Here is a 20,763-nt window from a genome sequence, read left to right on the forward strand (position 1 = left end):
ACTGGCAGCTTGATTTCTGCAGAGAGCTTGTGGTTTTCCTTTGGTTGTGTCTTCACCACAGTGTGGTAGAGTCTATAATGGCTTTGGACTGGAGCATAGCCCTTGGGTTTTATTGTCCTTCAGAAGACCTGTGATTATCATAAATGTCTATGAGGTACCTGCCTCAGCTGTGCCTTAACAAAGATTGTCAACTAGGACTGTCTCCTAGAGTAGATCCCACTGCTCAGGTTTGTATGGAGAGTGCTATTGGCATCAAAAACTGAATGAGAAAAGCACTGGTGCTTGAGAAGCAAAATGAGAGAATTTTTATTTCATTTCTTAGGCAAAATACCAAAGGAGGAGAAAAGGGTTGCAAACTCCCTGGAATCTTAGGGTAGGAGAAGAAGGAAACTTCATGGGACAGTAAAGTTCAGCTGAGCAAAGACTGACAGAATGTAGATCTAGAAAAGACTTTTAGAACAGCATCAGCCCTATGAGCTGTGGTTAAGGCTGTGTCATCAGGGGAAATAATACAGTTGTTCTTCCTTCTTATCTGTTTCCTTGGCTGTTCTTCCTGGCAGGTGGGTTGGAAGGCAACACCATTGTCTTGTTCTGCAGGGGAGGAAGAAGCTGCATCAGTGCTTGGTTGGGTGTCTGACCAGGCAGCTAAAGCTGCTCTGTGCTGCCAGGCTGGGAGGGGCTGTGGCCCTTGCCCTGTGCTCTAGGCAGGCTGCCGGTGTCTGCTTGGTGTGCTTTCTGTATTGGAAAGTGAATGTGCAACACCTGAAGGCTGTGTGTGTGCTCCTCCTTCAGCTTCTACTGTTGTACCTACAACTGCTTTCTGACTAAAGCCTCATTAGTCCTGTGCCAGGAAGAGGATGGAAAGTTGGAAGTACAAAGAAATATCAGAGGGAGGCTAGAGAGCCCTCTATTTTCTCTTGGCTAAAGGGGCAGGGACTCATGGCCCCTGCTCTTGAGTCACCTGTGCTGTCACTGTGACAGAACTGGGGTCTCCTCACAGCCATGTTGACCTGGGGAAGGTACAGCAGCAGCCAGAAACTGCACTGGGCCTCTCAAGGGGCCAGAGCTGAGTTTGGGAGGATGTGGAACATGTCAGAAAAGGTGTGGTTTGATGTGGCTGAGCTGATCTGGGGCCTTGCTGCTGTTATCAGGAGTGTCCTGCTGCTGCCCAGTTCCTCATTTGGCAATTTTCGTGCTTGGTTTAATACAACCAAGTTAATGAGTTGAAATGAGCTTACTGAGAACTAGCAGGTAGTGGAGGGGGTCATGTGGCTGAGAGAAGGATGATGGAAGGACACTGAGCTGGAATAATGTGAACTGTGACTGACTTCCCAGCAGTGGCTTAAGTTACATCACTCCTGTAAACTGGGCTACATCTGGCTGTAGGTGCCATCCCCACACAGCTGTGGAGGCCCCTTAGTAACACTTTTCCCTTAAACACTCGATATTCAGGTACCCCCAGCTTCTCCAAAGTGAGCTGTTGAGGTGAGGTGTTTCCACAGACCACTGCACTTACCTTTTTTCCTTCAGCTACCTGTGATCTTTCCATGTCCTTTTTCAATCCTTCATCCTGCTGCTGCTTCGCTTGCTTCTGCTTTTCCTCTCTGGGCCTTTTGAAGAGGGGGAATAAAGGATAGGTTAAACACAGCTTGCAACTACACCAGCTGTGCTTTTGACACACAGCGTCAACATCTAACTTAACATCTTACATCACACCTTCCATCTAACCATTGGAGCACAGGGTTTGGGCACACCTGCTGCTGGAGTTGGCTGCTGTGAAGGGGGTATGAAGAAAGAATTGTCCTACTCTTTCTGGAGTGATGGGTGGAAAAAGCACGTCAGGCTTTGACACCGAGATGCTGGGGAGTTGTTCTGCTACAGACATGCTCTGCACCCCCTCAGCAGGTGACTCGTGCCCTGCAGCTGAGCAGGATGCTCCCCAGCTGTGGGGAGGGTGGTGCTTGTTGTATGGCCAGTTCTCACCAGTGTAACCAGGTCTGTGACACACAGGTGTGAGCTGTTACACCCACGGAGCTACACTTGGCCCAAAGGGGCACACTGGGGGCCAATTCAGTTGCTCCAGTTCCCTATGAAAATGAAGTGCTGGAACAGGAATGGGCTCAAGCAGTGGTGCAGAGAAACTGTAGTCTTAACCATGTGAATTTGAGGAAAATGTTTAATGCTCTTAGTAGGGCTTCTTGTGTTTTGGTTTTATCGGTGTTTTGTTGGTTTTTTTAGGTTTTTTGGAGATTTGTTTTTTAAATTTTTATTTTTATTTTGGGGTAGGGTTTGTGGTATCCTTCCTGAATTATTCTTCTCAATCCCCAGCATAGAATAAATGTTTGTCTTACTTATTTTGCAATTTAAGAGGGCAAACCTAATCACAGGACATCAGGAAGAAGCACCATAGCTTTTCTGCTACACAGCTGGATAAAGATGCAGAGAAAGAGAATTAGCAAAACCAAAATGTCACTGTCTGGCTTTAAATCCTCACGCTAATCTGTCTGATTCACTTGAGGATGGCCAGATACAGTCATCAGTTCAGTTATCTTTGTTATTTGCGAAGTGAAATTTTGTGTAACTGGGCCTACAGTAATGTGTCTCATCTTGGGACTTACACTGATTGTGTTAATTGCTACTATGTAATCTGGTAATACAAATTAAACTTAAAAGTTTTGTAGAAGAAACATTTCAAAGCTGGAGTTGTTGACAAATGCCCTTATGTACATATTAGTCTGACAAAATATCAGGGCAAGGCAGACTGTGTTGACTTGAGGTTTAATTTTCTATTTAGTTTACATTTTGTTACTGTAAATTGTTTTCTTAAAATGATGATTCTCATAATAGAATCTGTTTTTGTTTCTGGGTTTCGTGTTTTCTTTTTTATTCTAGATTTTTCTACTGTCGTATGCAGGTCTTTTCTAATGTAGCGGTGGACTGCAGTTCACTGATGAGGAGATGCAAGTACTGTGAATGTAGAACCCTTACAGAAGTAAAATTGGATGGATTGCTCACATGGGATTTCAGATTGCTGCTACAGTTTTTTGAGTTGATTTGGCTGTTTCAGCTGTCAACACTTAAAATAGAGACTTTTCCAGAAGAGGGTCTTGCCTTACCTTGCCCTCTGTTCCTTTCTTATGGCTTTCACAGCCTTTTCTATCTTTGCTGGTGGGATTCTCTCCACGCTGCCCAGTAAATCATTGAGCTGTTTTTCTATTACCTTTAACATCTCTACTGTTGGCAGGTTTGTCTCATTGTCTCCAGTGCACTGGAAATAGACTTCCTGCACCTTCTTGTTCAGACTTGTGAGCATTTTGTCCTAGAGGTGACAGGAGATACGGTGAGTGGCACAGCTGGGCTCTGCCAAGTGGAACAATAATATCCCTCCAAAACCAAAGGAAATCTGGAAAGGAAACACTCTAATCCCCTCAATAAAACTCAATTGCTTGTTTCCTGGTTGGCTAACAGCAATGGCAGGAACAGATGGCTGAATCGAGCCATTCTCCTTGTCGGTCTCATCACCCCAGTCTGGCTGTGACCTGGGTCAGGTGGCAGCTGCCCAGCTGTCTCTGGGAGTCCTGCTCCCACCTCGCAGCAGCTGCATGGAGCAGACACATTTGCCCCAGTTTGCTGCCTCAGCATGCCCCAAGCCAGCCTTGCTGTTAGCACCATTGCTGGAAACAGTACTGATCCCTCCTCAGTGCACCCCTGTATGCTCTGCATTGCTGTAGCTGCATTGCTGGGAAGCACTACTGATCCCTCCTCACCCCTGTGTGCTCTGTTCCCAGGATGGATGTGGCTGGTGGAGAGGGAACCACTTGTGCACATGTGAACCCCCCTTGCCTGGATCCCAGTGTGTACCTGGTCATCACCTTCGTGTTCCCCAGAGGAAAAGAGCTGAACTTTGAGCTTCAGGTCGGCTACTTTCTCTTCTTCCTTGGCCACGGAGGCTCGGAGGGTGTTTACCTGCTGTTTCAGCGCTGCCAACTCCTTCTCCCTAGAGCGGGGAGAGAGAGAGGAGGTGTTTGGGAAGGGCACCTCTGGAACACACGGCTCTGCTCTCCGCAGCCTGGGCTGGTCCCTCCTGCTGCCGGCAGATGGAGGTAACACTTCAGCCTTTCCTGGGAACTTGCACCCACAGCCCTGAAAACACGGGGAACTTCAGGGTTTCTTTATGGAAAAGCAGTTACTGTGTTGGTGTGGGGGAGGGAGAAGTAGCACAGCCAAACATTCAAGGTTTTTTAGTAAATCAGTGGGGGATCCAGATTACCTTTAAAACTTTCACAAGGAGAGAAGCTACATTTTAAATGGGAATATATACATCTACCTGCCATTGACACTGTAGATTACAACGACACTGGGGTTCCCTACTGTCTTCCTCTAGGAAGGTTTTGCACTGAGTCAGCATTGGTGCTCTGGATCACTCCAGGAACTGCCTTCTTTCTTTGGTCTTCCTTCATGAGAATTACACTATACTTACATTGACTCCAGGATGCTTAATGCATCATTCCCTTGCCTGTGCCTTGAGGACTAAGGAATTAATACTAAGGTCAAATCTTATCTCCTAAATTAAGCACATATGGGACACTTTCCTAGGAGCTCAAAGGAAGACCCTGCTGTGTGAACAGAATTACATGTGCTCTGCAGTGTGTGCCTGGTGAGGTGTCTGAGGGGGCAGAGGGGTCACTTATGTCTGAAAGCTGGACCACAGGGACCCCTTCCATCACCTGCAGGGTCACACTTACATGCTTTCATGTGTGGTGATGAAGGTCTGATGGACCTTGTTCCAACTGTCTGCAATATCCTGGGAGTTCAGGAAAAAGGATAAGTTCTCATCCTGCATCTCCATGAAAGTAGTAAGTAATTGTTCAGGATCAGTGAAGTAGAGCTCAGGCTCCTAGAGTGGAAAACACATGTGATGAGTTTTTTCACTCCTCTAGACTCTGTTCCACTGTGGAGGTTGGTCTGCACCAGCCCAGGCTATTCAAATGTTCTTCCAGCTAGAGAGGTCCATGTACAAACATACATGGACATCCTTCCTGCTATGTGTGTAGCTTCACTGTGCCTCAACAGCTCACCCCTAAAATAAATTTGCATTTTGGGGGGTAAAATGTGTTGCAAACATCTGTGAGTGGGAAAACTTCAATTTCAGACATAAGCCAGTAACTGCACTAATTTAAAAATCTTTCATTTTATGATGTCATATCTCACTGGAGGATGGCAAGCTTAGAGATGATGGTAGGTTTTTGGAAACTGAAGGAGGAAAGTTAATCTAAGGTATTTATAATATGTGTTGCCAAAGTATGAACATTCATGAATGTATAAGCATACATTTATAATTTGTAACTGCAGTAACTCCTCAAAACTGTAACTAATGGTTACAAGGTGAGGGAAATTAGTAACATGATAAATGACACAGGACAAACAGAAAAGACAAATATTTCAACATCAGTCTTCTTACCTCATCTTCGTCTGAGCTGATTTCGCTCTCTGTGTCCTCCAGTGAACCTCTGAAAAAGCATTTTTTTGTGTTAGGCCTTTAGAGAAACGACAGCTCAGAGGAGATCTCTAGTGACAGATGAACATTGTTATTGTTCATTGTTGCTGTTTACTCCACATGTTCCCACCTTTGCCTCCTGTGGCTGTGGGATATTTAGGGGTCAGTAGGGTCTAGGTGGTCACACAAACAAGCAGCACAGGAGCCACTTTCTTCTATGAGCAAGCTGCCTTTGGAGCAGGCACATAGGCACTGACTTGCATATCTGACAGCTTTCTGCTGGTATCTGAGTTTGTTCCAATAAGCCCCAGATCTCAGAATGCCCAGCCAAGGTGAGCAGTAGGATTCCCCTGTGCTGATTCCCAGTCAGCTGAGTGCTCTTTTCACTCCTTAAGTTTGTTGTTGATACTGTCTGGTACTTACAGTTCTCTTGATAGAAGAGGCTTCAGGAACTGTTTGAGCTGTGGCCTGACATCACGTGCTCTGAAATCCAAACTTTCTGAAACCAGCAGGGACCTTGGCATATCCGTGAAAGTGATGCTATGGGCAGCGCTTGTGGGACCCTGGTCTGGAGACAAGAGGAGGTGTCCACTTAGAGCCAGGGGCTGTCCCAGGGAGGAGCAGCAGCACCTTCCTGACACTCACCCTGCTCTGCAGTGGGGGGACGTGGAGCATTTCCTTCATTAACCCTGGGTTCTGTTTCCTTATCCTTTTGTTTTTTGTGCCTTTTTCTGTGTTCCTCCTGCCACTCTTTTGGAGATAGCTGGTAGAGGATGTCCCTGTACATCTTGTACTCCTGCAGGGTGTCCTCGAATCTGGAGATATCACTGAGTTGAGAGAAGTGGACAAAGTTTGTTAGCAGGGAGGGAAACTTCTGTTTGAACAGGTTCTTTCTCACTCTTGATATTGAGTTTCATCCAGAGAAGGGAAGAGTGCACATTGTCATGGATATGCAAAGGCAAAAGGGAACCTACCCTCTGTGCACTCTCTGTTTTCTCATGTGGAAACTGAGAACCAGTCATATTCCCTGGTCATATCTCTTGCTATGGTACTAAGCTTGCTAATTTTTGAACTTTTACTTGAAAAAGAATGAGAATTTTTTCAACTCATAATGGTAATTATACTTATTTCTTTTGTCTTTCCCTAGGTCCCCATTAAAATGCATTACTTTGTTTTGTTTGGATTTTAATCTGATGTTAGGCATTTAATTTTGGGTTTGGAATAGCTATATTTTTTTTTAAATGTCATTAGAAAACTAGATGAGTGGTTTTAAAAACAAAGCCAGCATCTGGAAAACAAAAGCCAAAACATTTTGACTCTTAAAATGGAACACTTTTAGAAATCTATCTCCTGCAAAAACTTTGAAGCTGTAGCACTGTAGGGGCTGTTAAAGGTAAGGCAGGAGTAATGTGCAATCTTACCTTTGGACTTTCTTTATTTCAGTTGTGAGTCCCTGGATCTCTGTTATTTTCTTTGTCTTTGCTGAGGTTTCTCTTTTGGCTCTAGGAAAGGATTCACGAACAAGCCATTAAACAATTTAGTAGTGAGTAGTGAATTGAGATGCCTATGAAGCAGTGAAAGAGATGTGATATGAGCCCTAGAAATCTGTGTTGTAGATGTATCCTAGGAGATGCTTGGCCCCCGCCTGAAGACCCTTTTATTCTTGGCAAAATTTGGCATCCCAGTGTTCAGACCTCCCTAGTCTGGCTGCTGCTGAGCATCAGTTGCAGCTCTGCCCTTGTGATACCTGCAATGGGCCAAAGTGCTCAATTTGCTTCCCTGAGGGGACTGTGAGGGGTTGGGCAGAGGCATTTCCCTCCAGTAAAGGGTGTTGTGGAAGAATGGAAGTGGGGGAGCCACCAGCAGGTTCCTTGCTGCCACCAGATCAAGGGCTTTTGCAATGAGGGTATTCCCTGGATGATGTTCTTCTTCCTCTCTTTTATTGAATGTGTGGGAAGAAAGTGCCACCAGAACTGTAACTCTGGGAAACTCAGAGTTTTCAGCCAAAACCCTGCAGTGAGGTCAAGCAGCAAATCTCCAGTGCCCAGAATGGAATAGCACAGTGTTGGCTCCTTCAAATGTTCCTTACATTCTCAGTGCTTCAACAGATTTATTATGGTTCTCCTTCAGGAACTCATCAAACATGGCAGCATCCTTCTCCATCCCTCTCTCAGCCTTTTCCAGTTTTTTTTCCTCGTCCTTTGCTATGTTCTCCATCTTTTCAATCTCCCCTCGCTTTACTGCAATGGTGTGCTGAAATGAACCCCAAAGGCAACACAGTCACATCAGTTGGTTTATTTTAAAGGTACATTGGTTTAGCTTTGTACCTGGTTACCAAATTCCCTGATAGCTGTGGGCAGAGAGGGAAAGGATTGCAAACTCAGGTGTGTGACTTCGTGCAAGCCAGGTAGATGGAGACCAGGAGTTATTTCAGAAGGAACACATCAAATAAGCAGTGAATCTAAAGACAGAATTCAGAAGTTCCAGCACTGCATTAATTCCTGGCTGACAAAGATTGATTCAGATGTGTTACAGCACAATAACAGAGGTGACTAATGGGAATGTTTGAGCATGGTTACTCCATTCCCTCATGTTGAGTTCAGAATGGCTCCCAGCCACAGTTTACGTACAGGACAGCAGGAGCCAAAGATCAGTGTATCTGTGCATCTCACAAATGGAATGGTTCCATGGTAGCTACTGAATGATGGGAATGACCTACATTCCTTTATTTCTTGGCTGGGAATTAATGGGCTACAGATTCTGAGTGACAGTAAGGCAGGACTTGGACAGTCAGTTCATGTGTGCCACCTTGGAAAGATCTCTAGGCATTGATCTCAGGAGAACAAACATCAAAACAAAGCAACACAGGGAAGAGTAATTAAATGAACAGAAAGTAATGTGCTGAAAGCCATGTACCTCAAGAAAAAAGATCTGTTTTCTGTCCTGTAGGTAACCATGGAAGGTCTCCCTGTCGAATGCATAATCTGAAATTAGAATATAAAGTTGCTTAGACTAGAGAGGGGGAAATATAGCCAAGGCAAAGCACAATGAATATGTAGGCTGCCATGAGCATGGATCTGGCTGGCACTGGAGTCAGCAATACTGATTATTATATTATAACCTTGTTTAAGATCAGTTTCATATAGATTTTCATGGAGTAAAACCAGGGAGTATGGAGTGGAGAATCTGGTCCTTGTGAACAGACATTAATGGCAAATCTACTCCTCATGTCAGAGGCAGAAAATCTGCATCTGTATCCATTAAAATCCAACTTTAGGTTGGCTTAGCAGAAAGGTTTCCACCACACAAGATCCTGCAAACACTCAGCTGGCTGAGCTCAGGGTTTGATCCTGCAAACCCTCAGCTGGCTGAGCTTAGGGTTTGATCCTGCAAACACTCAGCTGGCTGAGCTCAGGGCTTGATCCTGCAAACCCTCAGCTGGCTGAGCTCAGGGTTTGATCCTGCAAACCCTCAGCTCAGCTTCTGCAAGGCAGATGGAACCCAGGTTATTGTGAGAAGGTGACCCAGGCTCTGAACAAAAATGCCTGAGCTGGAGATGCCTCAGCCACACAGGGGTTGGCAAGATACAGCACAGAACTGTCTGTCTGCATGACCTCACCAAAGTCAGCCAGAGCCAGCTGCTCTGCCCAGCCCCTCTTTGGCCTTGCTTTAGGCTGTCACCCAGCTAAGCAGCACCACTGCAAAGACAGTGCCTGTTCTCCACCTTTTTTCATTGCTAACTTCCATGAAAGCATCTCCTGAAGAGATTTCAGTCTCTCTTCACATGTTGCCTCTTTTATGCTCTCCTCTTCTTCCTCCTTTTTCAAAGCTTTCCTCAATCCACTTTTTGCCTTCATTTTAGTGGAGTAAGTAGTTTTCTCATGGACTTTCATAGTCTTCCTCTTTTCACGTTCCTGTGAGAAGTCAGATATGTGTACAGTTTGATCCTGTGTTTTGCTGTGTTTTTTAAAGACATGAGTAAGTTATTGACAGCCTGGAAATCTGCAGTGGTGATACCCTGCTGATGCATATTTGTCTAGTTCATCCGACTAATCCAAATAACATTCTCTCTCAAGGCAACTGAAACACTTCATTTCTTAGCACTTGTTGTCATTGTTTTGTTGATTTGTATTCTGCATCCATCCACCAGCTGTGCCAGTTTGTACCTACTCAGTGTCCTCATTTTTCCTTCTTGGGTTATTGTTGTGAGCAAATGGAAATTTTCTGAGATTTATCCTTGGAGTTCCCTAGTTAAATGGGGACAGCTCACACTTAACCAACTCAGTCCAACTTTTACAAAGACATTTAAACCATTAAGTTCAGATTGAGAGGATCTATTCAAACCCAGTCCAGAACCTTCTGGAGGATAAAAGGTGTTCCTGCTCAGTGCTTTCACATGGACTGAAGTGTAATTCAGTGCTGTCTGCACAGTTTGGACCTGGTTTATGGTGAGGACATCACCCAGCAGACATCCTTAGTGCACTGCTTCCTAAGCTCTTCCCCACAATTGTCTAGTGCCTTTCAACCCAAGCAAAAACCAGACTGTGTCAGTCACCAGTGTGAGGTGAGGAGACCTTGCTTTAGACCTCTTGCTTCCTTTCACACTATGCCAGGCTGTGCAACCCTGTGCAACAACCAGACCTGCCAGAGATCACAGAATCCCAGAAAGGTTTGGGTTGGGACCTTAGGGATCATTTCGTTCCAACACCCTGCAATGAAGACGAGCATCCCACTAGATCAGGTTGCTCAAAGCCTCGTCCAACCTGGCCTTGAAAACTTCCAGGGATGGGGCATCCATAACATCCTTGAGCAACCTATGCCAGTGTCACACCCTCACAGCAAAGAATTTATTCCTAACATATAATCTAAATCTTTATCTTTTCTCTTGTAGTTTAAATCCACTACCCCTTGTTGTATCACAATCTGCTTGTGTAAAAAGTTGCTCTTTTTTTTTTTTTTATAAGCACCTTTTAAGTATTGAAAGATCACAATCAGGTCTCCCTACAGTATTCTCTTCTCCAGGCTGAGCATCCCCAGCTTTCTCATGAAGAGATCTTTGATCTCTCATGCACTAAATTTTGGTATTCTGTTGGGTGGGTGCCTGCCTTAGTAATTGCTTGTTATATAGTTTAGCCTAAAGCATGTGTACATACCTCCTGTGCCTTCTTAATTTCGTTGTCCCTCATTGAGAAAAGTTCAGTATCTGATGGGACTTTAAATGGATTTTTCATTGGGGTTTTTTCATCCTCTGCTGTGCTTTCTGGGAAAAAAAACAAAAAACCAACAACAACCAAAAAAAAAAAAAAAACCACCCAAAAAACCCAGCAAAACCCAAACAGAAAAAAACCCAGAATAAGGATGTAGAAGGTGTAAAGCTGAATATCTGGACCCAGTGCAAAGGGAGTGGGATGTGCTGTGTCACACCTGGAGTGCTCCCAGGTGCAGATGTCTAACAATGCTGGGTCAAGAGCAGGGAGTTGCATACGGCTTCTGGGAAGCCAGTGACAAAACTGAGACCTCTGTATGGTTTGTCACTTGACCATACCTGATGATCAACAACAACACTTCAGCCATGGATTTTTCTGTCTGTAGCTGTTTTATCCATTTCATCTGTTTTGAGGCAGAAGAACCTGACTTCAGGCCTCTCCTCTGAGCTGACAAGGAAACATTGCTGTTTCGCATTGTGTCCTTACCTGACAGCACAAGGCGGGTTTCCATTTCAAGTTTGGAAGAGAGACTTTTAGATGTTGATGCTGTATGTCAGGATGGTGTCTTTGACCCTGGCCCAAAGAAAAGCATAAATTAGTCAGCTGGGATCTGCCAGTAGTTGATGTGATAAGTTTTACAGCAGTGATAGGCCTAGGGGCTTTCTGTATCTTAACCACTGAGCCTTTAGTGTCTGCAGCAATTAACAAAAAGCTCTATTAAACTGGAAAACATGTATGTTCTGACCTCCAGAAGATGTTCATCCCTGCCTTATGTGAAAGCTGTGTAAAACACAGCCCTCCTTACATGTAAAATGATGGGAAAGCAACAACAAAACAAATTTGGAGACAGCAAGCAATCCAAGTCCCTTGTCTCTTTTCCACCTAGTCACCAGTTCTGATCCACATCCATGCTTTTTCATCCTCCTGTCACTAGTTCACAAGCTACATTTTTACTCACTAAAGCTCTTCCCAGTTATTGCTTCAGTGTTGTGGATTTCTTGTGATAAGCATGAATGATTGCACAGACACACTTTACAGAACACTCTCGCCTTTCATTTTAGGTTGGCAAACTGTTGAAGGTTATTTTTTTGTTTCTCTGCCTCCGGTCTTTTTGCAGTTTTTGCTATGGATCCTAAGGGACAAGGCATAACTGGAATGATCTCACTTACAAAGAACAGACAGACCATTGTTAAAGCTATCCTTTAATCATCAAAGGCAGCAAGCTGGGCTTAGTGAGGTATTAGTTCAGTTGATGCAATTCTGCTCCTGGCATCTTTTCTGACCTGCACTGCTACAAGATGCTGTAGAAAATATCCTCTTCTGCTTGCACTAGTTTTAGGGCTATTTTTGAGCATCAGTTTTTGCTCTGAACAGCCTCCAGTTTTTATGTTATTTTGCGCTAAACTCATCTGGCCTAATTTCCATGTCTATCCAAGGTGCTTTGTGTATTTTCTGCAGCTGCCCAATTAGTACCTTATTCTTTGGAGGTGTCAAACTTTCACTGCTGATGAGACACAGAGGCTGAGGTAGAATTTAGACTTTTGAAAGTATCCCAAATGTTTTCTCTGTCCTTTTCAGTTCTTGAAGTACATTTTACCAAGAACTTCCTTGACTGTTACATAAGTTCAAAGCTCTCTGACTTTTGCTTAATGTAAGTGGATATTTATCTCTAGGGATTCTCATCTACATCCTGGAACAACATCATCCCTGCTGCTGATGTGAGTTTTGGAGAAAGCCCCATCAGGGCAGGGGTGGGCAGGCAGTCGGATGCCTAAATACAGTTTGTGAACCTCACAGAGCAGTTGCAGCGAACACCTGGAGCCTCAGTCTTCAGTGCACACCTTGATTTTGTAATCTAAAACCTTTCTCATAAGAATTTTCTTCTTCCTGTGGTTGATTTAAATTCCTCCTACAGGCAATGGGTCTGAAAAGCAGGACTAGACAGTGGCATATGGAAAATAATTGTCAGTGCAACCCTCAGAGATAAAAAGTGCTTTATAATATCATTTTAGCTAAATATAGGAATCTATATCTATGATTAACTTATAAATATTAATTTTATTAAGATATTTTTTGTTTGGGGTTGCTGGGTTTTTTTATAGGTTGTTTGCACAGCACTTTGGAAATAATGCCAGAAGCTACAGAAGCACTAGCTCTGATAATTTTTAATTATTAAGCTCAATAAAGGAAATAAAAAAAGCTTCATTGCTAGAATCATTTGGCATATATTTCATTGCCTCTGACTGATTATATTCCAGTAGCTGTGTACCTGTAGTGCTTGAATCAATAGATAAGGCACTCAGGGTTTTAATTCACTGAAACCTTTATTCAGTGCTTTTCCCTAGCATCTAACTGCTGAGTAAAAAAAAACCAAAACAAGCAAACAAAAAAAACAAACCCAAAAAATAAAAAAAAAAACCCACCAAAAAACCAAAAAGAAACAAAAAACCCCAAATCATCAAAACAAAAAGCCAAAGTAAATATGCAGATGGATCTACAAACTAGTGAAATAAATCCATCTGCCATGTTCCCAGAGCAGAGGATGTCACACATCTGTCCCTAGCAGAGTTCTCTGCACACCCTCCTCACCCGCTCTTCCACGGTGTCTCACCCAGGGGTGTCACCTAGGGGTGTCCCTCTCACCCAGAGCTGTCCCTCTTACCAAGCAGTGTCCTTGTTACCCAGGGGTGTCACCTAGCAGTGTCCCCCTCATGCAGGGATGTCCCCCTCACCCAGTGGTGTCACCTAGGGGTGTCCCTCTCACCCAGAGTTGTCCCTCTTACCAAGCGGTGTCCTTGTTATCCAGGGGTGTCACCTAGCAGTGTCCCCCTCACCCAGTGGTGTCACCAGGGGTGTCCCCCTCACCGTGGAGTATTCCTCTCACCCAGCGGTGTCCCTCTCACCCAGGAGTGTCCCTCTCACCCTGGGGTGTCCCCCTCACCCTAGGATGTCCCACTCACTCTGCACTGCTACAAGATGATGTAACATGGTGTCACTCTCACCCAGGGGTGTCCCCCTTACCCAGCGGTGTCACCCAGGGCTGTCCCCTCACCCAGGACTGTCCCCCCTCACCCAGGGCTGTCCCACTCACCCAGGGCTGTCCCCCTCACCCAGCGGTGTCACCCAGGGCTGTCCCCTCACCCAGGGCTGCCCCCTCACCCAGGGCTGTCCCCTTCACCCAGGGCTATCTCTCACCCAGGGCTGTCCCCTCACCCCGGCTGTCTCCCGCGGGCCGCTGTGGCCGGGGTGCGGCGCTGGGGGCGGGCAGGCGGCCGCGCACCGCCTCGGTCGGCGCTGCCGTGGCAACGCGCGCTCCGCGGCCCGGCCGTGCGGCGCTCGCCTGGCGGGGCCGGGCTGGAGCGGGAGCGGCTCCAGGAGCAGCTCCCGGCGGCCCAAACCAGCCCCAAACCCGCCGGGATGCGGGCTGCGGGGATGCGGGCTGCGGGGCTGCGGGGCTGCGGGCCGGCCTCCCGAGCGGGCGGCTCGCTGAGCTCCCCTGTGCGTCTGAGTCCCCCTCGAAAGGAAGCGAACTGCTCTGCTGGGAGAGGCCTCCCTGCCTTGCTGGGCTCTCTGTTCATTATTTCAGGCCTGGGAATTGGGTATTTAACCCTATGTCTGTCAGCAGAGGGTTGAAGAAATGGGAGGTGGGGTTCCTGTTTGTGGAATGAGCATAATTTATCATTTCCTGATCTCTGCCTTGGTCGTTTTGCAAAGTGTGAACAGCCACAGTTTGGAGAGTACGTGTGGGATGGGTGAATGTTGCCCAAGTCAAAAATGCCATAGAACCCCAAGTATCACCTTCTGAAATACTGTGTAATTTTACAGAGGATTTGACAAAATATTAGTTGGTAAAAAGCACTATGTTTTCATACAGGGTAAGAACCTTAAATCCCCTTATTTAACCTGTCCCGTTTCTGAGAAGACAAAATTGATTCCAAATGGATCATGTTCCTCTTTAGACCCTTTAGAATCTCTATTAATACAATTTCAGTTTTCAGAAATAGCAGTTTCTTTCATTTACTGATAGATTTCCAAACAGCTTTCTCTCTGTGAATAACTCATGCAATAAATAGCATGAATTTCTGTAAGCGCAAACTCCCATTTGATTGTTACAATTCTTTTCTGTAATTGCTGATTATCAAGAGACTAGATTCAGGCAACAAAAGAAAAATGCTTGTACAGAAAGAAATTTTTCTTTATTCTGCGCATGAATGCTTTGATTTCTAGCAGTGATGCAGAAAACCATTGTGCTATCTTTAGTATATTTTGGGGTATTACCCAAATGCATTGAGGAGTATGTATCAAAAATGATATTACAGAATAATTTCTATTACCAAAAAAAAAAAAAACAAAAACAAAAACAAAAACCCCAAAAAACAGGAGTAAATTGTACTAAACATGCATATTTTCTAAATGCTTTATATGAAATATTCTTTGTTCAGAAACACCAGTTTATTACAGAATTGTGAACTTGTCGCAGTGGAAAAATCACAGAAACTGAAGACATTTGAACAGCACTGGCTCTGTCTGGCACAATCTCTATATCAATGAATTAAACATTTGTACATGTTCTGAACTGTCCTTGCTAACTAGTTATTTCCCAAAAGCAGAACAGAAGTTATTTAAAAGCAGAGATGTATTTTGTGAATTCTTGGAAATGTGTAAGCTCTTCACATCTTGGTTCATTATTGGTGCACATGCCACGAGCTACTTAGGCTTTGCATTTCCTTGAGGCCAAAGAAGTTTTTAAGGCCAGAAGGACATCTGGGGTCTATTCTTAGCCATCATTAACTTGGTTAATGAATGGAATAAATAGCATGTGCAACATCATGGGAAAATCTGCCTGTGAGGAACAGGCTGTGCAGCTGACCATGTCTGCAGCTCCTTGGGGTAAGGGTGCTTCAGGGCACCCCAGTTTTTGGGATTATGAAATGTTTGGTGCCCAGCTGAGAAAGCCAGGCAGCTGGCATGGTAAGAGTGGCAGGTGGCTGCTTATCTTTCCAGCAGAATGTCTGAGATTTGGGGATTTGTGATTTTGTTAGGACACAGGATTGGGATTTCAGGATATTGTGATTCCTTTGCTCCCTTCATTTTTTCATGAAGGAGCTGCTTGCTTTCTCCATTCAGTGCCCCTGTTGGTACACAGGGATGCTGATCCCTTCCACAGAGATACTGCAGGGGTTAATTAGTGTTGGCAAAAGTTTTGAAATGGATGATTGAGAAATGGATGATTGAGAGATGAAAGCTGAATTAGTACCTGCATAAAGAAATCTTCCTCTGTAGTCTTATCACTCTGGGAAACTCCCTGTGTACCCAAGGATGCGGCACAGGCTGCTGGGCACTCATCTCCCCACTGCCTGGAGCATCCTCCAGGGGACTCATTTATTGCAGAATTCCACTTTAGTCTGTGTGATGTGAGCCCCAGTACGTGCCACAGAGAGAACAGCCTGGCAGCAACCAGCGAGCACTGTGGAAATACCAAATGAGCTGGAGCTTTTTCTTTCTCTGGAGCTCTTGTCCTGCTCTTTCCCAGCAAGTTGGGCACCTACAGAACCCAGAGCATCTCAGGAGGAAGAAGGGGAAGGTGGAGCCCATTCCCATGGTGAGAGACAAGGAAGGAGGAGGTATCCTCGAGTGAGTGCCCACAAGACACCTACAAGAGCTCTGTGGATGGTGGTGCACACAGCTCTCTACTTTACCAGGGCCTCTGGTGAGCTGTCAGCAGAAGTTTTCTGCTGGTGGGTCTCTTTGAGACACTGTTCTCCTGCCTTTCTCCTGCCTGTGGGCAAGCAGATGGTTGTGGAGATCCCACAGGGCATTTATGGCTGCTCTCATATGTCTTTCAACTACTGTGAATACTCCTGAGCTTGGTAGAGAGGCTGAAAGGCGGCAAAAGAGTGACAAGGTAGTTCTCCATTATTCAGATAATAATTTTTATTTTATTCACAGAATAAACCCCTGCATCGGCACCACAGTTCAATGAAAGATGCCAGAAGAAACAGGTCTGAAGACCACGTCCATCCCATCTGATCCCAAAATGTCTCTGTTTCACTGTGGATCATCTCCCTTCCTAGCATCAGACCATTGTGAAGGCCACACGTGCTGCCTGGGCACAGCAGATCCGGGGCCTCTCAACAGCAACAGGGATCTCTCCTCTCTCCTCAGCTCATAGGGCACAGGGAGGTGCTGGCCTGACGGAAAAAGGATTACCACGGTTTGGGGTGGAGCCATCCCAAAGCAGAGGAGCAGCTCTAGCAGAAGGTAAAGCAGGAGCCCTCCCAGGAGCATCGGCAAGGCTCTGCTACCCGAGTGCTGTGGCCCCACGGGGTATAACCACTGGCACTGTTGCTTGTTCCCTGCTCCTTCCAGCTAAAGCTTACCTGCAGGAAGGATCTTATCTCAAAAACCAAAAATGTCGCCGGCCACCTTTGCTCGGCCAGGGCCAGCCACGAGATGGCAGCAGCCTCGTGTTGCCGGGCTGGGATTTGGCTCCTTCCCTCGTTCCCCACTCCGGCTCCTCCCTGCCCTTTTTCACGTTGCAGATGAGGTCTCCAGGTCTGACGAGCGCCAAGAAACCTTCTTCCATCCTCTGGGCTGAAGGAGAAGTGACCCCGAGGAAGGCTCTGAAAGAAGATCTGTGAGCTCAGCTCCTATCTTTGCAAACAAGCTGATGGAGCAGAACCGTCTTGTCTCCTGATCCCCATCCCTCAGGGTGTTCATGGGATGTCTCATCCAAAGTGAATGTGCACAATTCTTTCAGGAGCTCAGGTTTCAACCTAGTGGATCAAAACTGCTGACGTTTCTGAAGGGCCATATGGAAATTAAGTCCCTGTCATTCTTCCTTTCACTGCAGCTACTCAGGGGCGCTGTGTGATGACTTGGACAACGAGCAGCAGGTGCTCAGTGATTTGTATTTCACACTTGTTCTTGCTGAGGATGCAAGCTCCTTCCTGCTGAAGAGAAAATGTTCTGCAGTCTTCAGCCTGGGATCTTGGCCAGAGCTGGAACAGTTTCTTTTGCAATGCAAAGCTAATTCTGGTGTGTGCTGAGACATCTGCACACAGATAAGGTGTGTGCTTTGCTCTGGCTCCCAGCTAACACAGCCAAGGCCATGGAGAATGGGTTGGCTTTTGCTCCCTGATGAGTGGCCCAGCAGTGTGGGACTGCTTGGTGGTGCTGTGGCAGAGCCTGGTGCAGATGAAGTGGAAGGTGACAGAATCTCAGGGTAAGGCTATTGGAGAGGGACCTCTGGAGGTCTCTTGTCCAGCCTCCTGCTCAAAGCAGGGGTAACTTCCAAGTCATATCACGCTGTTCAAGGCCTTGCCCAGCTCTTTTGAAAATCTTTAAGGGTGAAGATTTTGTGAAGTCTCTGGACCATGGAGATTGAGATCAGGGAAGCTGAGCCTGGGTTCAGTGGGGTGACCCCCCTGGTTTGCTCTGGTAAGGATATAAATAAACAATATGGTTGCAATTTCAAGGCCAGTTCTGAATAACCACGTAGGCCTGGTCCCCAGATGAAAACTGTAACTAGTTCCAGACTTCCCTCTGAGCTCAGTACTTTTGGGAGCTAGAGACTGCATTTGGCCCATTGTGCAAAAGAGAGCCACAAAGCTGCAGCCAAGGAGACTTTCTTAAGCTGGACTATAAATCCACATTATTTGCATGGACAAATGACCCAGGAACCTGAGGCTGAAACTTCATGATTTTGCATTAAGCTCTTGAGGCAGAGTTCCAGCCTTTTTCCTGGCTCTTGCTTTGTGGCAAAACTTCAGCTGCTGTCACTGCATGGGAATGGATCCAGCTGAAAAATACCCTGCCTGAGGAAAAGATCCTTTTTTATCATGATCACTGTGATGGCTTGAGGAAGAGGGACACATGGGCTGTGTAAAGATGGAATTGCCCCTTTCAGTGACAGCCTGTGCTTTGACCACTTAGGAAGATAGTGAAACTGCAGCTGGTAAAAACGGCTGATCCTACAAGTCCTACACAAAAATTTTCTTCAACAAGAGCTTATGGAGCACAGCAAAAAGGATTAATAAGCCAATGTTATGGGTTGAGCTGCAAAAGGAAGCACATGCTTCACGACTCCCAAGTTCTTTCTGCTCATGTGGAATGGATTAAAGATAAAAACAACCCTGTAATGCACTTTGCTCCTGATCTGTTTTGATCCTGTCTATCTTCTTCTCCAGAGAAGCTTGTGCAGGCACTGTTATCTGTAACTCAAAACTGTGGCTCATATTCCCAGGCTAGCTCATGGGATCCACTTCTCCTTGCCAGAGAATGAGGGATCACTGGGTACCAGCTGCAGTGGTTCAGGAATGTTTAGTGCCAGCCTGGTTGTTTTCTTGCAGGGTCTGCCGATTGGCATCTGTATTTTGAATATGGAATACTGGGCCAGACAGAAACATAGTGACTCTGCTAGTGCTGAGCAGTGGATCTCCTGTGGGACAAGCACCAAATCAATCTTTGATGTCTGTTTAGCTGGAATCATGGACAGCACAAACATGCTCCTCACACAACAACAGCTTTATTACTCAGAAATACTTTGAAATTCCAGATCTGTTCCTATTCTTTTTGCCTGCACCGGTGTGAATGACCGCTGTTCTCCTCCCCACTGAGATGTCAGCAGATCCTGTAGCTTGTTTTCCACTGAAATGTCTCTTCTTAGGTAAATATTACATCTGGGCTTGCTTTGCCAGTGGCTTTCCTACCTGGAGTTTGTACAACAGGTCAATGCCCTGCTGGGAGATAAGAGGAATACTTGCTGCCAGTGCTGTTTGCTGATGTGAAATGCCACCCTGCTCTTCCATCATCATTTGCTCCTCCAAAGTTTTTTGAATGTTGCTTAAGTCCTGGAGGTTTTTGCAAATTGAGGGAAATTTAAGACAAGATGTCGAATGTTTGGACAGAGCAGAAAGACTTGTTTATTGCAACAGCCATGACTTGTAAATTATTCATCTGTGTGTAATTGAAATGCTCAGATCCCCAAAGGTCATGTTACAAAGAGTGAGGTGAAGGATCAGCGAGCTTCCAGCAAAACAGGAAGGTTGGCAGGTCCTGGGGAAGCCTTCTCCATTCACCTGCATCTGTTTCGTGGCAGTGCCTTTTTTCTGGTGAAAATTGAGTTTTCAAGAAGTGAAGCAATGTACAAACACGTGTCTGGGAAGGGGAGAGGCCATGAATAAAGTACCTTCCTCTTCCCTCCAGTGGGAAACACATGTTTGAAGCCTGTTGCAGTGGATCTATACAGTCTGAGGGCACAGCCCGAGTATCAGCACACATTGGACCCTGGGCTCTGTGAAATGGAGAAGTTCCAAGGACCAAGAGGGACCAGAATAGCTGTGTAAGCAGAAAATGATCCAGTGCAGTTCCACTCAGCAGTCCTGTCTCCATACAACACCAAACTTCAACTAATTAAAAAGAGCAGATGCTAGCTGGAACATTAATTGGAACAGATATCAACTTTTCTCTGTGCTTAAATCTGTATTCTAGCTCTCTCATGCCAGGTTTGGAGAGAAAGAGTTAACCCTTCAGGTTGTTGTTGTGGGCTCTTTTTTTTTTTGTGGGTTTTTTTTTTGTTTGGTTGGTTTTTTTTTTGTTTTTTGTTTTTTTAGGCACAGCATATCCTTAGAAGAGAGCATAATGAAAGTTCTATGAATAGGTTTGGATCCAGGTTTTTTTCAGTTGAAAACAATTCTCTGTCTAATAATGCAGAGCCATCATCACAAACAGCACTCTCAACCCTTCCCTCTCACTGTGCTGTCAGTAAAGTGATCTTGCTCAGCTTTCAGAGGCCTTGTAGCAGTGCTGGGCACAAAGCCAGCTGCTCTTCTTCCCTGTATGAATTGCATTAGATGGACACCTCTTTGTTAACCTGGGCTCATTTGTTCCCCTCAGCCTGTATTCCCTCTCATTAGACTTGATGTATGATCAAGAAAAGAAAGTGCAAAGAGCTCAGCTGACATCTGATACACTTATAAATAGCCTTTCTGCCCTGCTGCAGTTCTGTGGCCATCCCAACGGGAGTGAGCACTTGGTGTATCACACTCTTCCTGGAAC

At 45.5% G+C, this 20,763-nt stretch overlaps 1 protein-coding gene and 1 long non-coding RNA gene across 4 annotated transcripts; both read right to left on the reverse strand.

Moving 5' to 3' along the window:
* Positions 1-282: 282 nt before the first annotated feature.
* CFAP100 (cilia and flagella associated protein 100) lies at positions 283-13,761 on the reverse strand. Of its 3 annotated transcripts, none has more exons than XM_072934751.1 (15): positions 13,726-13,761; positions 11,191-11,277; positions 10,651-10,757; positions 9,222-9,411; positions 8,414-8,481; positions 7,587-7,750; positions 6,919-6,999; positions 6,143-6,324; positions 5,921-6,065; positions 5,462-5,510; positions 4,746-4,897; positions 3,862-3,997; positions 3,117-3,319; positions 1,517-1,610; positions 283-591 (listed from the first exon to the last, which is right to left on the reverse strand). In XM_072934751.1, exons 2-15 carry the CDS (start codon positions 11,213-11,215, stop codon positions 529-531), a joined length of 1,659 nt encoding a protein of 552 aa, XP_072790852.1. In that variant the 5' UTR covers positions 11,216-11,277; positions 13,726-13,761; the 3' UTR covers positions 283-528. The 3 variants fall into 3 exon arrangements, with proteins under 3 accessions (XP_072790852.1, XP_072790854.1, XP_072790853.1); XM_072934753.1 differs by lacking the exon at positions 13,726-13,761 and adding an exon at positions 11,043-11,107; XM_072934752.1 differs by lacking the exon at positions 13,726-13,761 and having other exon boundaries at positions 11,043-11,272.
* Positions 13,762-16,613: 2,852 nt separating this feature from the next.
* LOC121470646 (uncharacterized) lies at positions 16,614-17,938 on the reverse strand. The gene is made up of 2 exons (XR_005981758.2): positions 17,085-17,938; positions 16,614-16,895 (listed from the first exon to the last, which is right to left on the reverse strand). It is a non-coding gene; the product is annotated as an uncharacterized lncRNA (long non-coding RNA).
* Between the last annotated feature and the right edge of the window lie 2,825 nt (positions 17,939-20,763).

This window comes from Taeniopygia guttata, chromosome 12 (assembly GCF_048771995.1).
Source record: "Taeniopygia guttata chromosome 12, bTaeGut7.mat, whole genome shotgun sequence".
Classification (NCBI taxonomy): Eukaryota; Metazoa; Chordata; class Aves; order Passeriformes; family Estrildidae; genus Taeniopygia; species Taeniopygia guttata.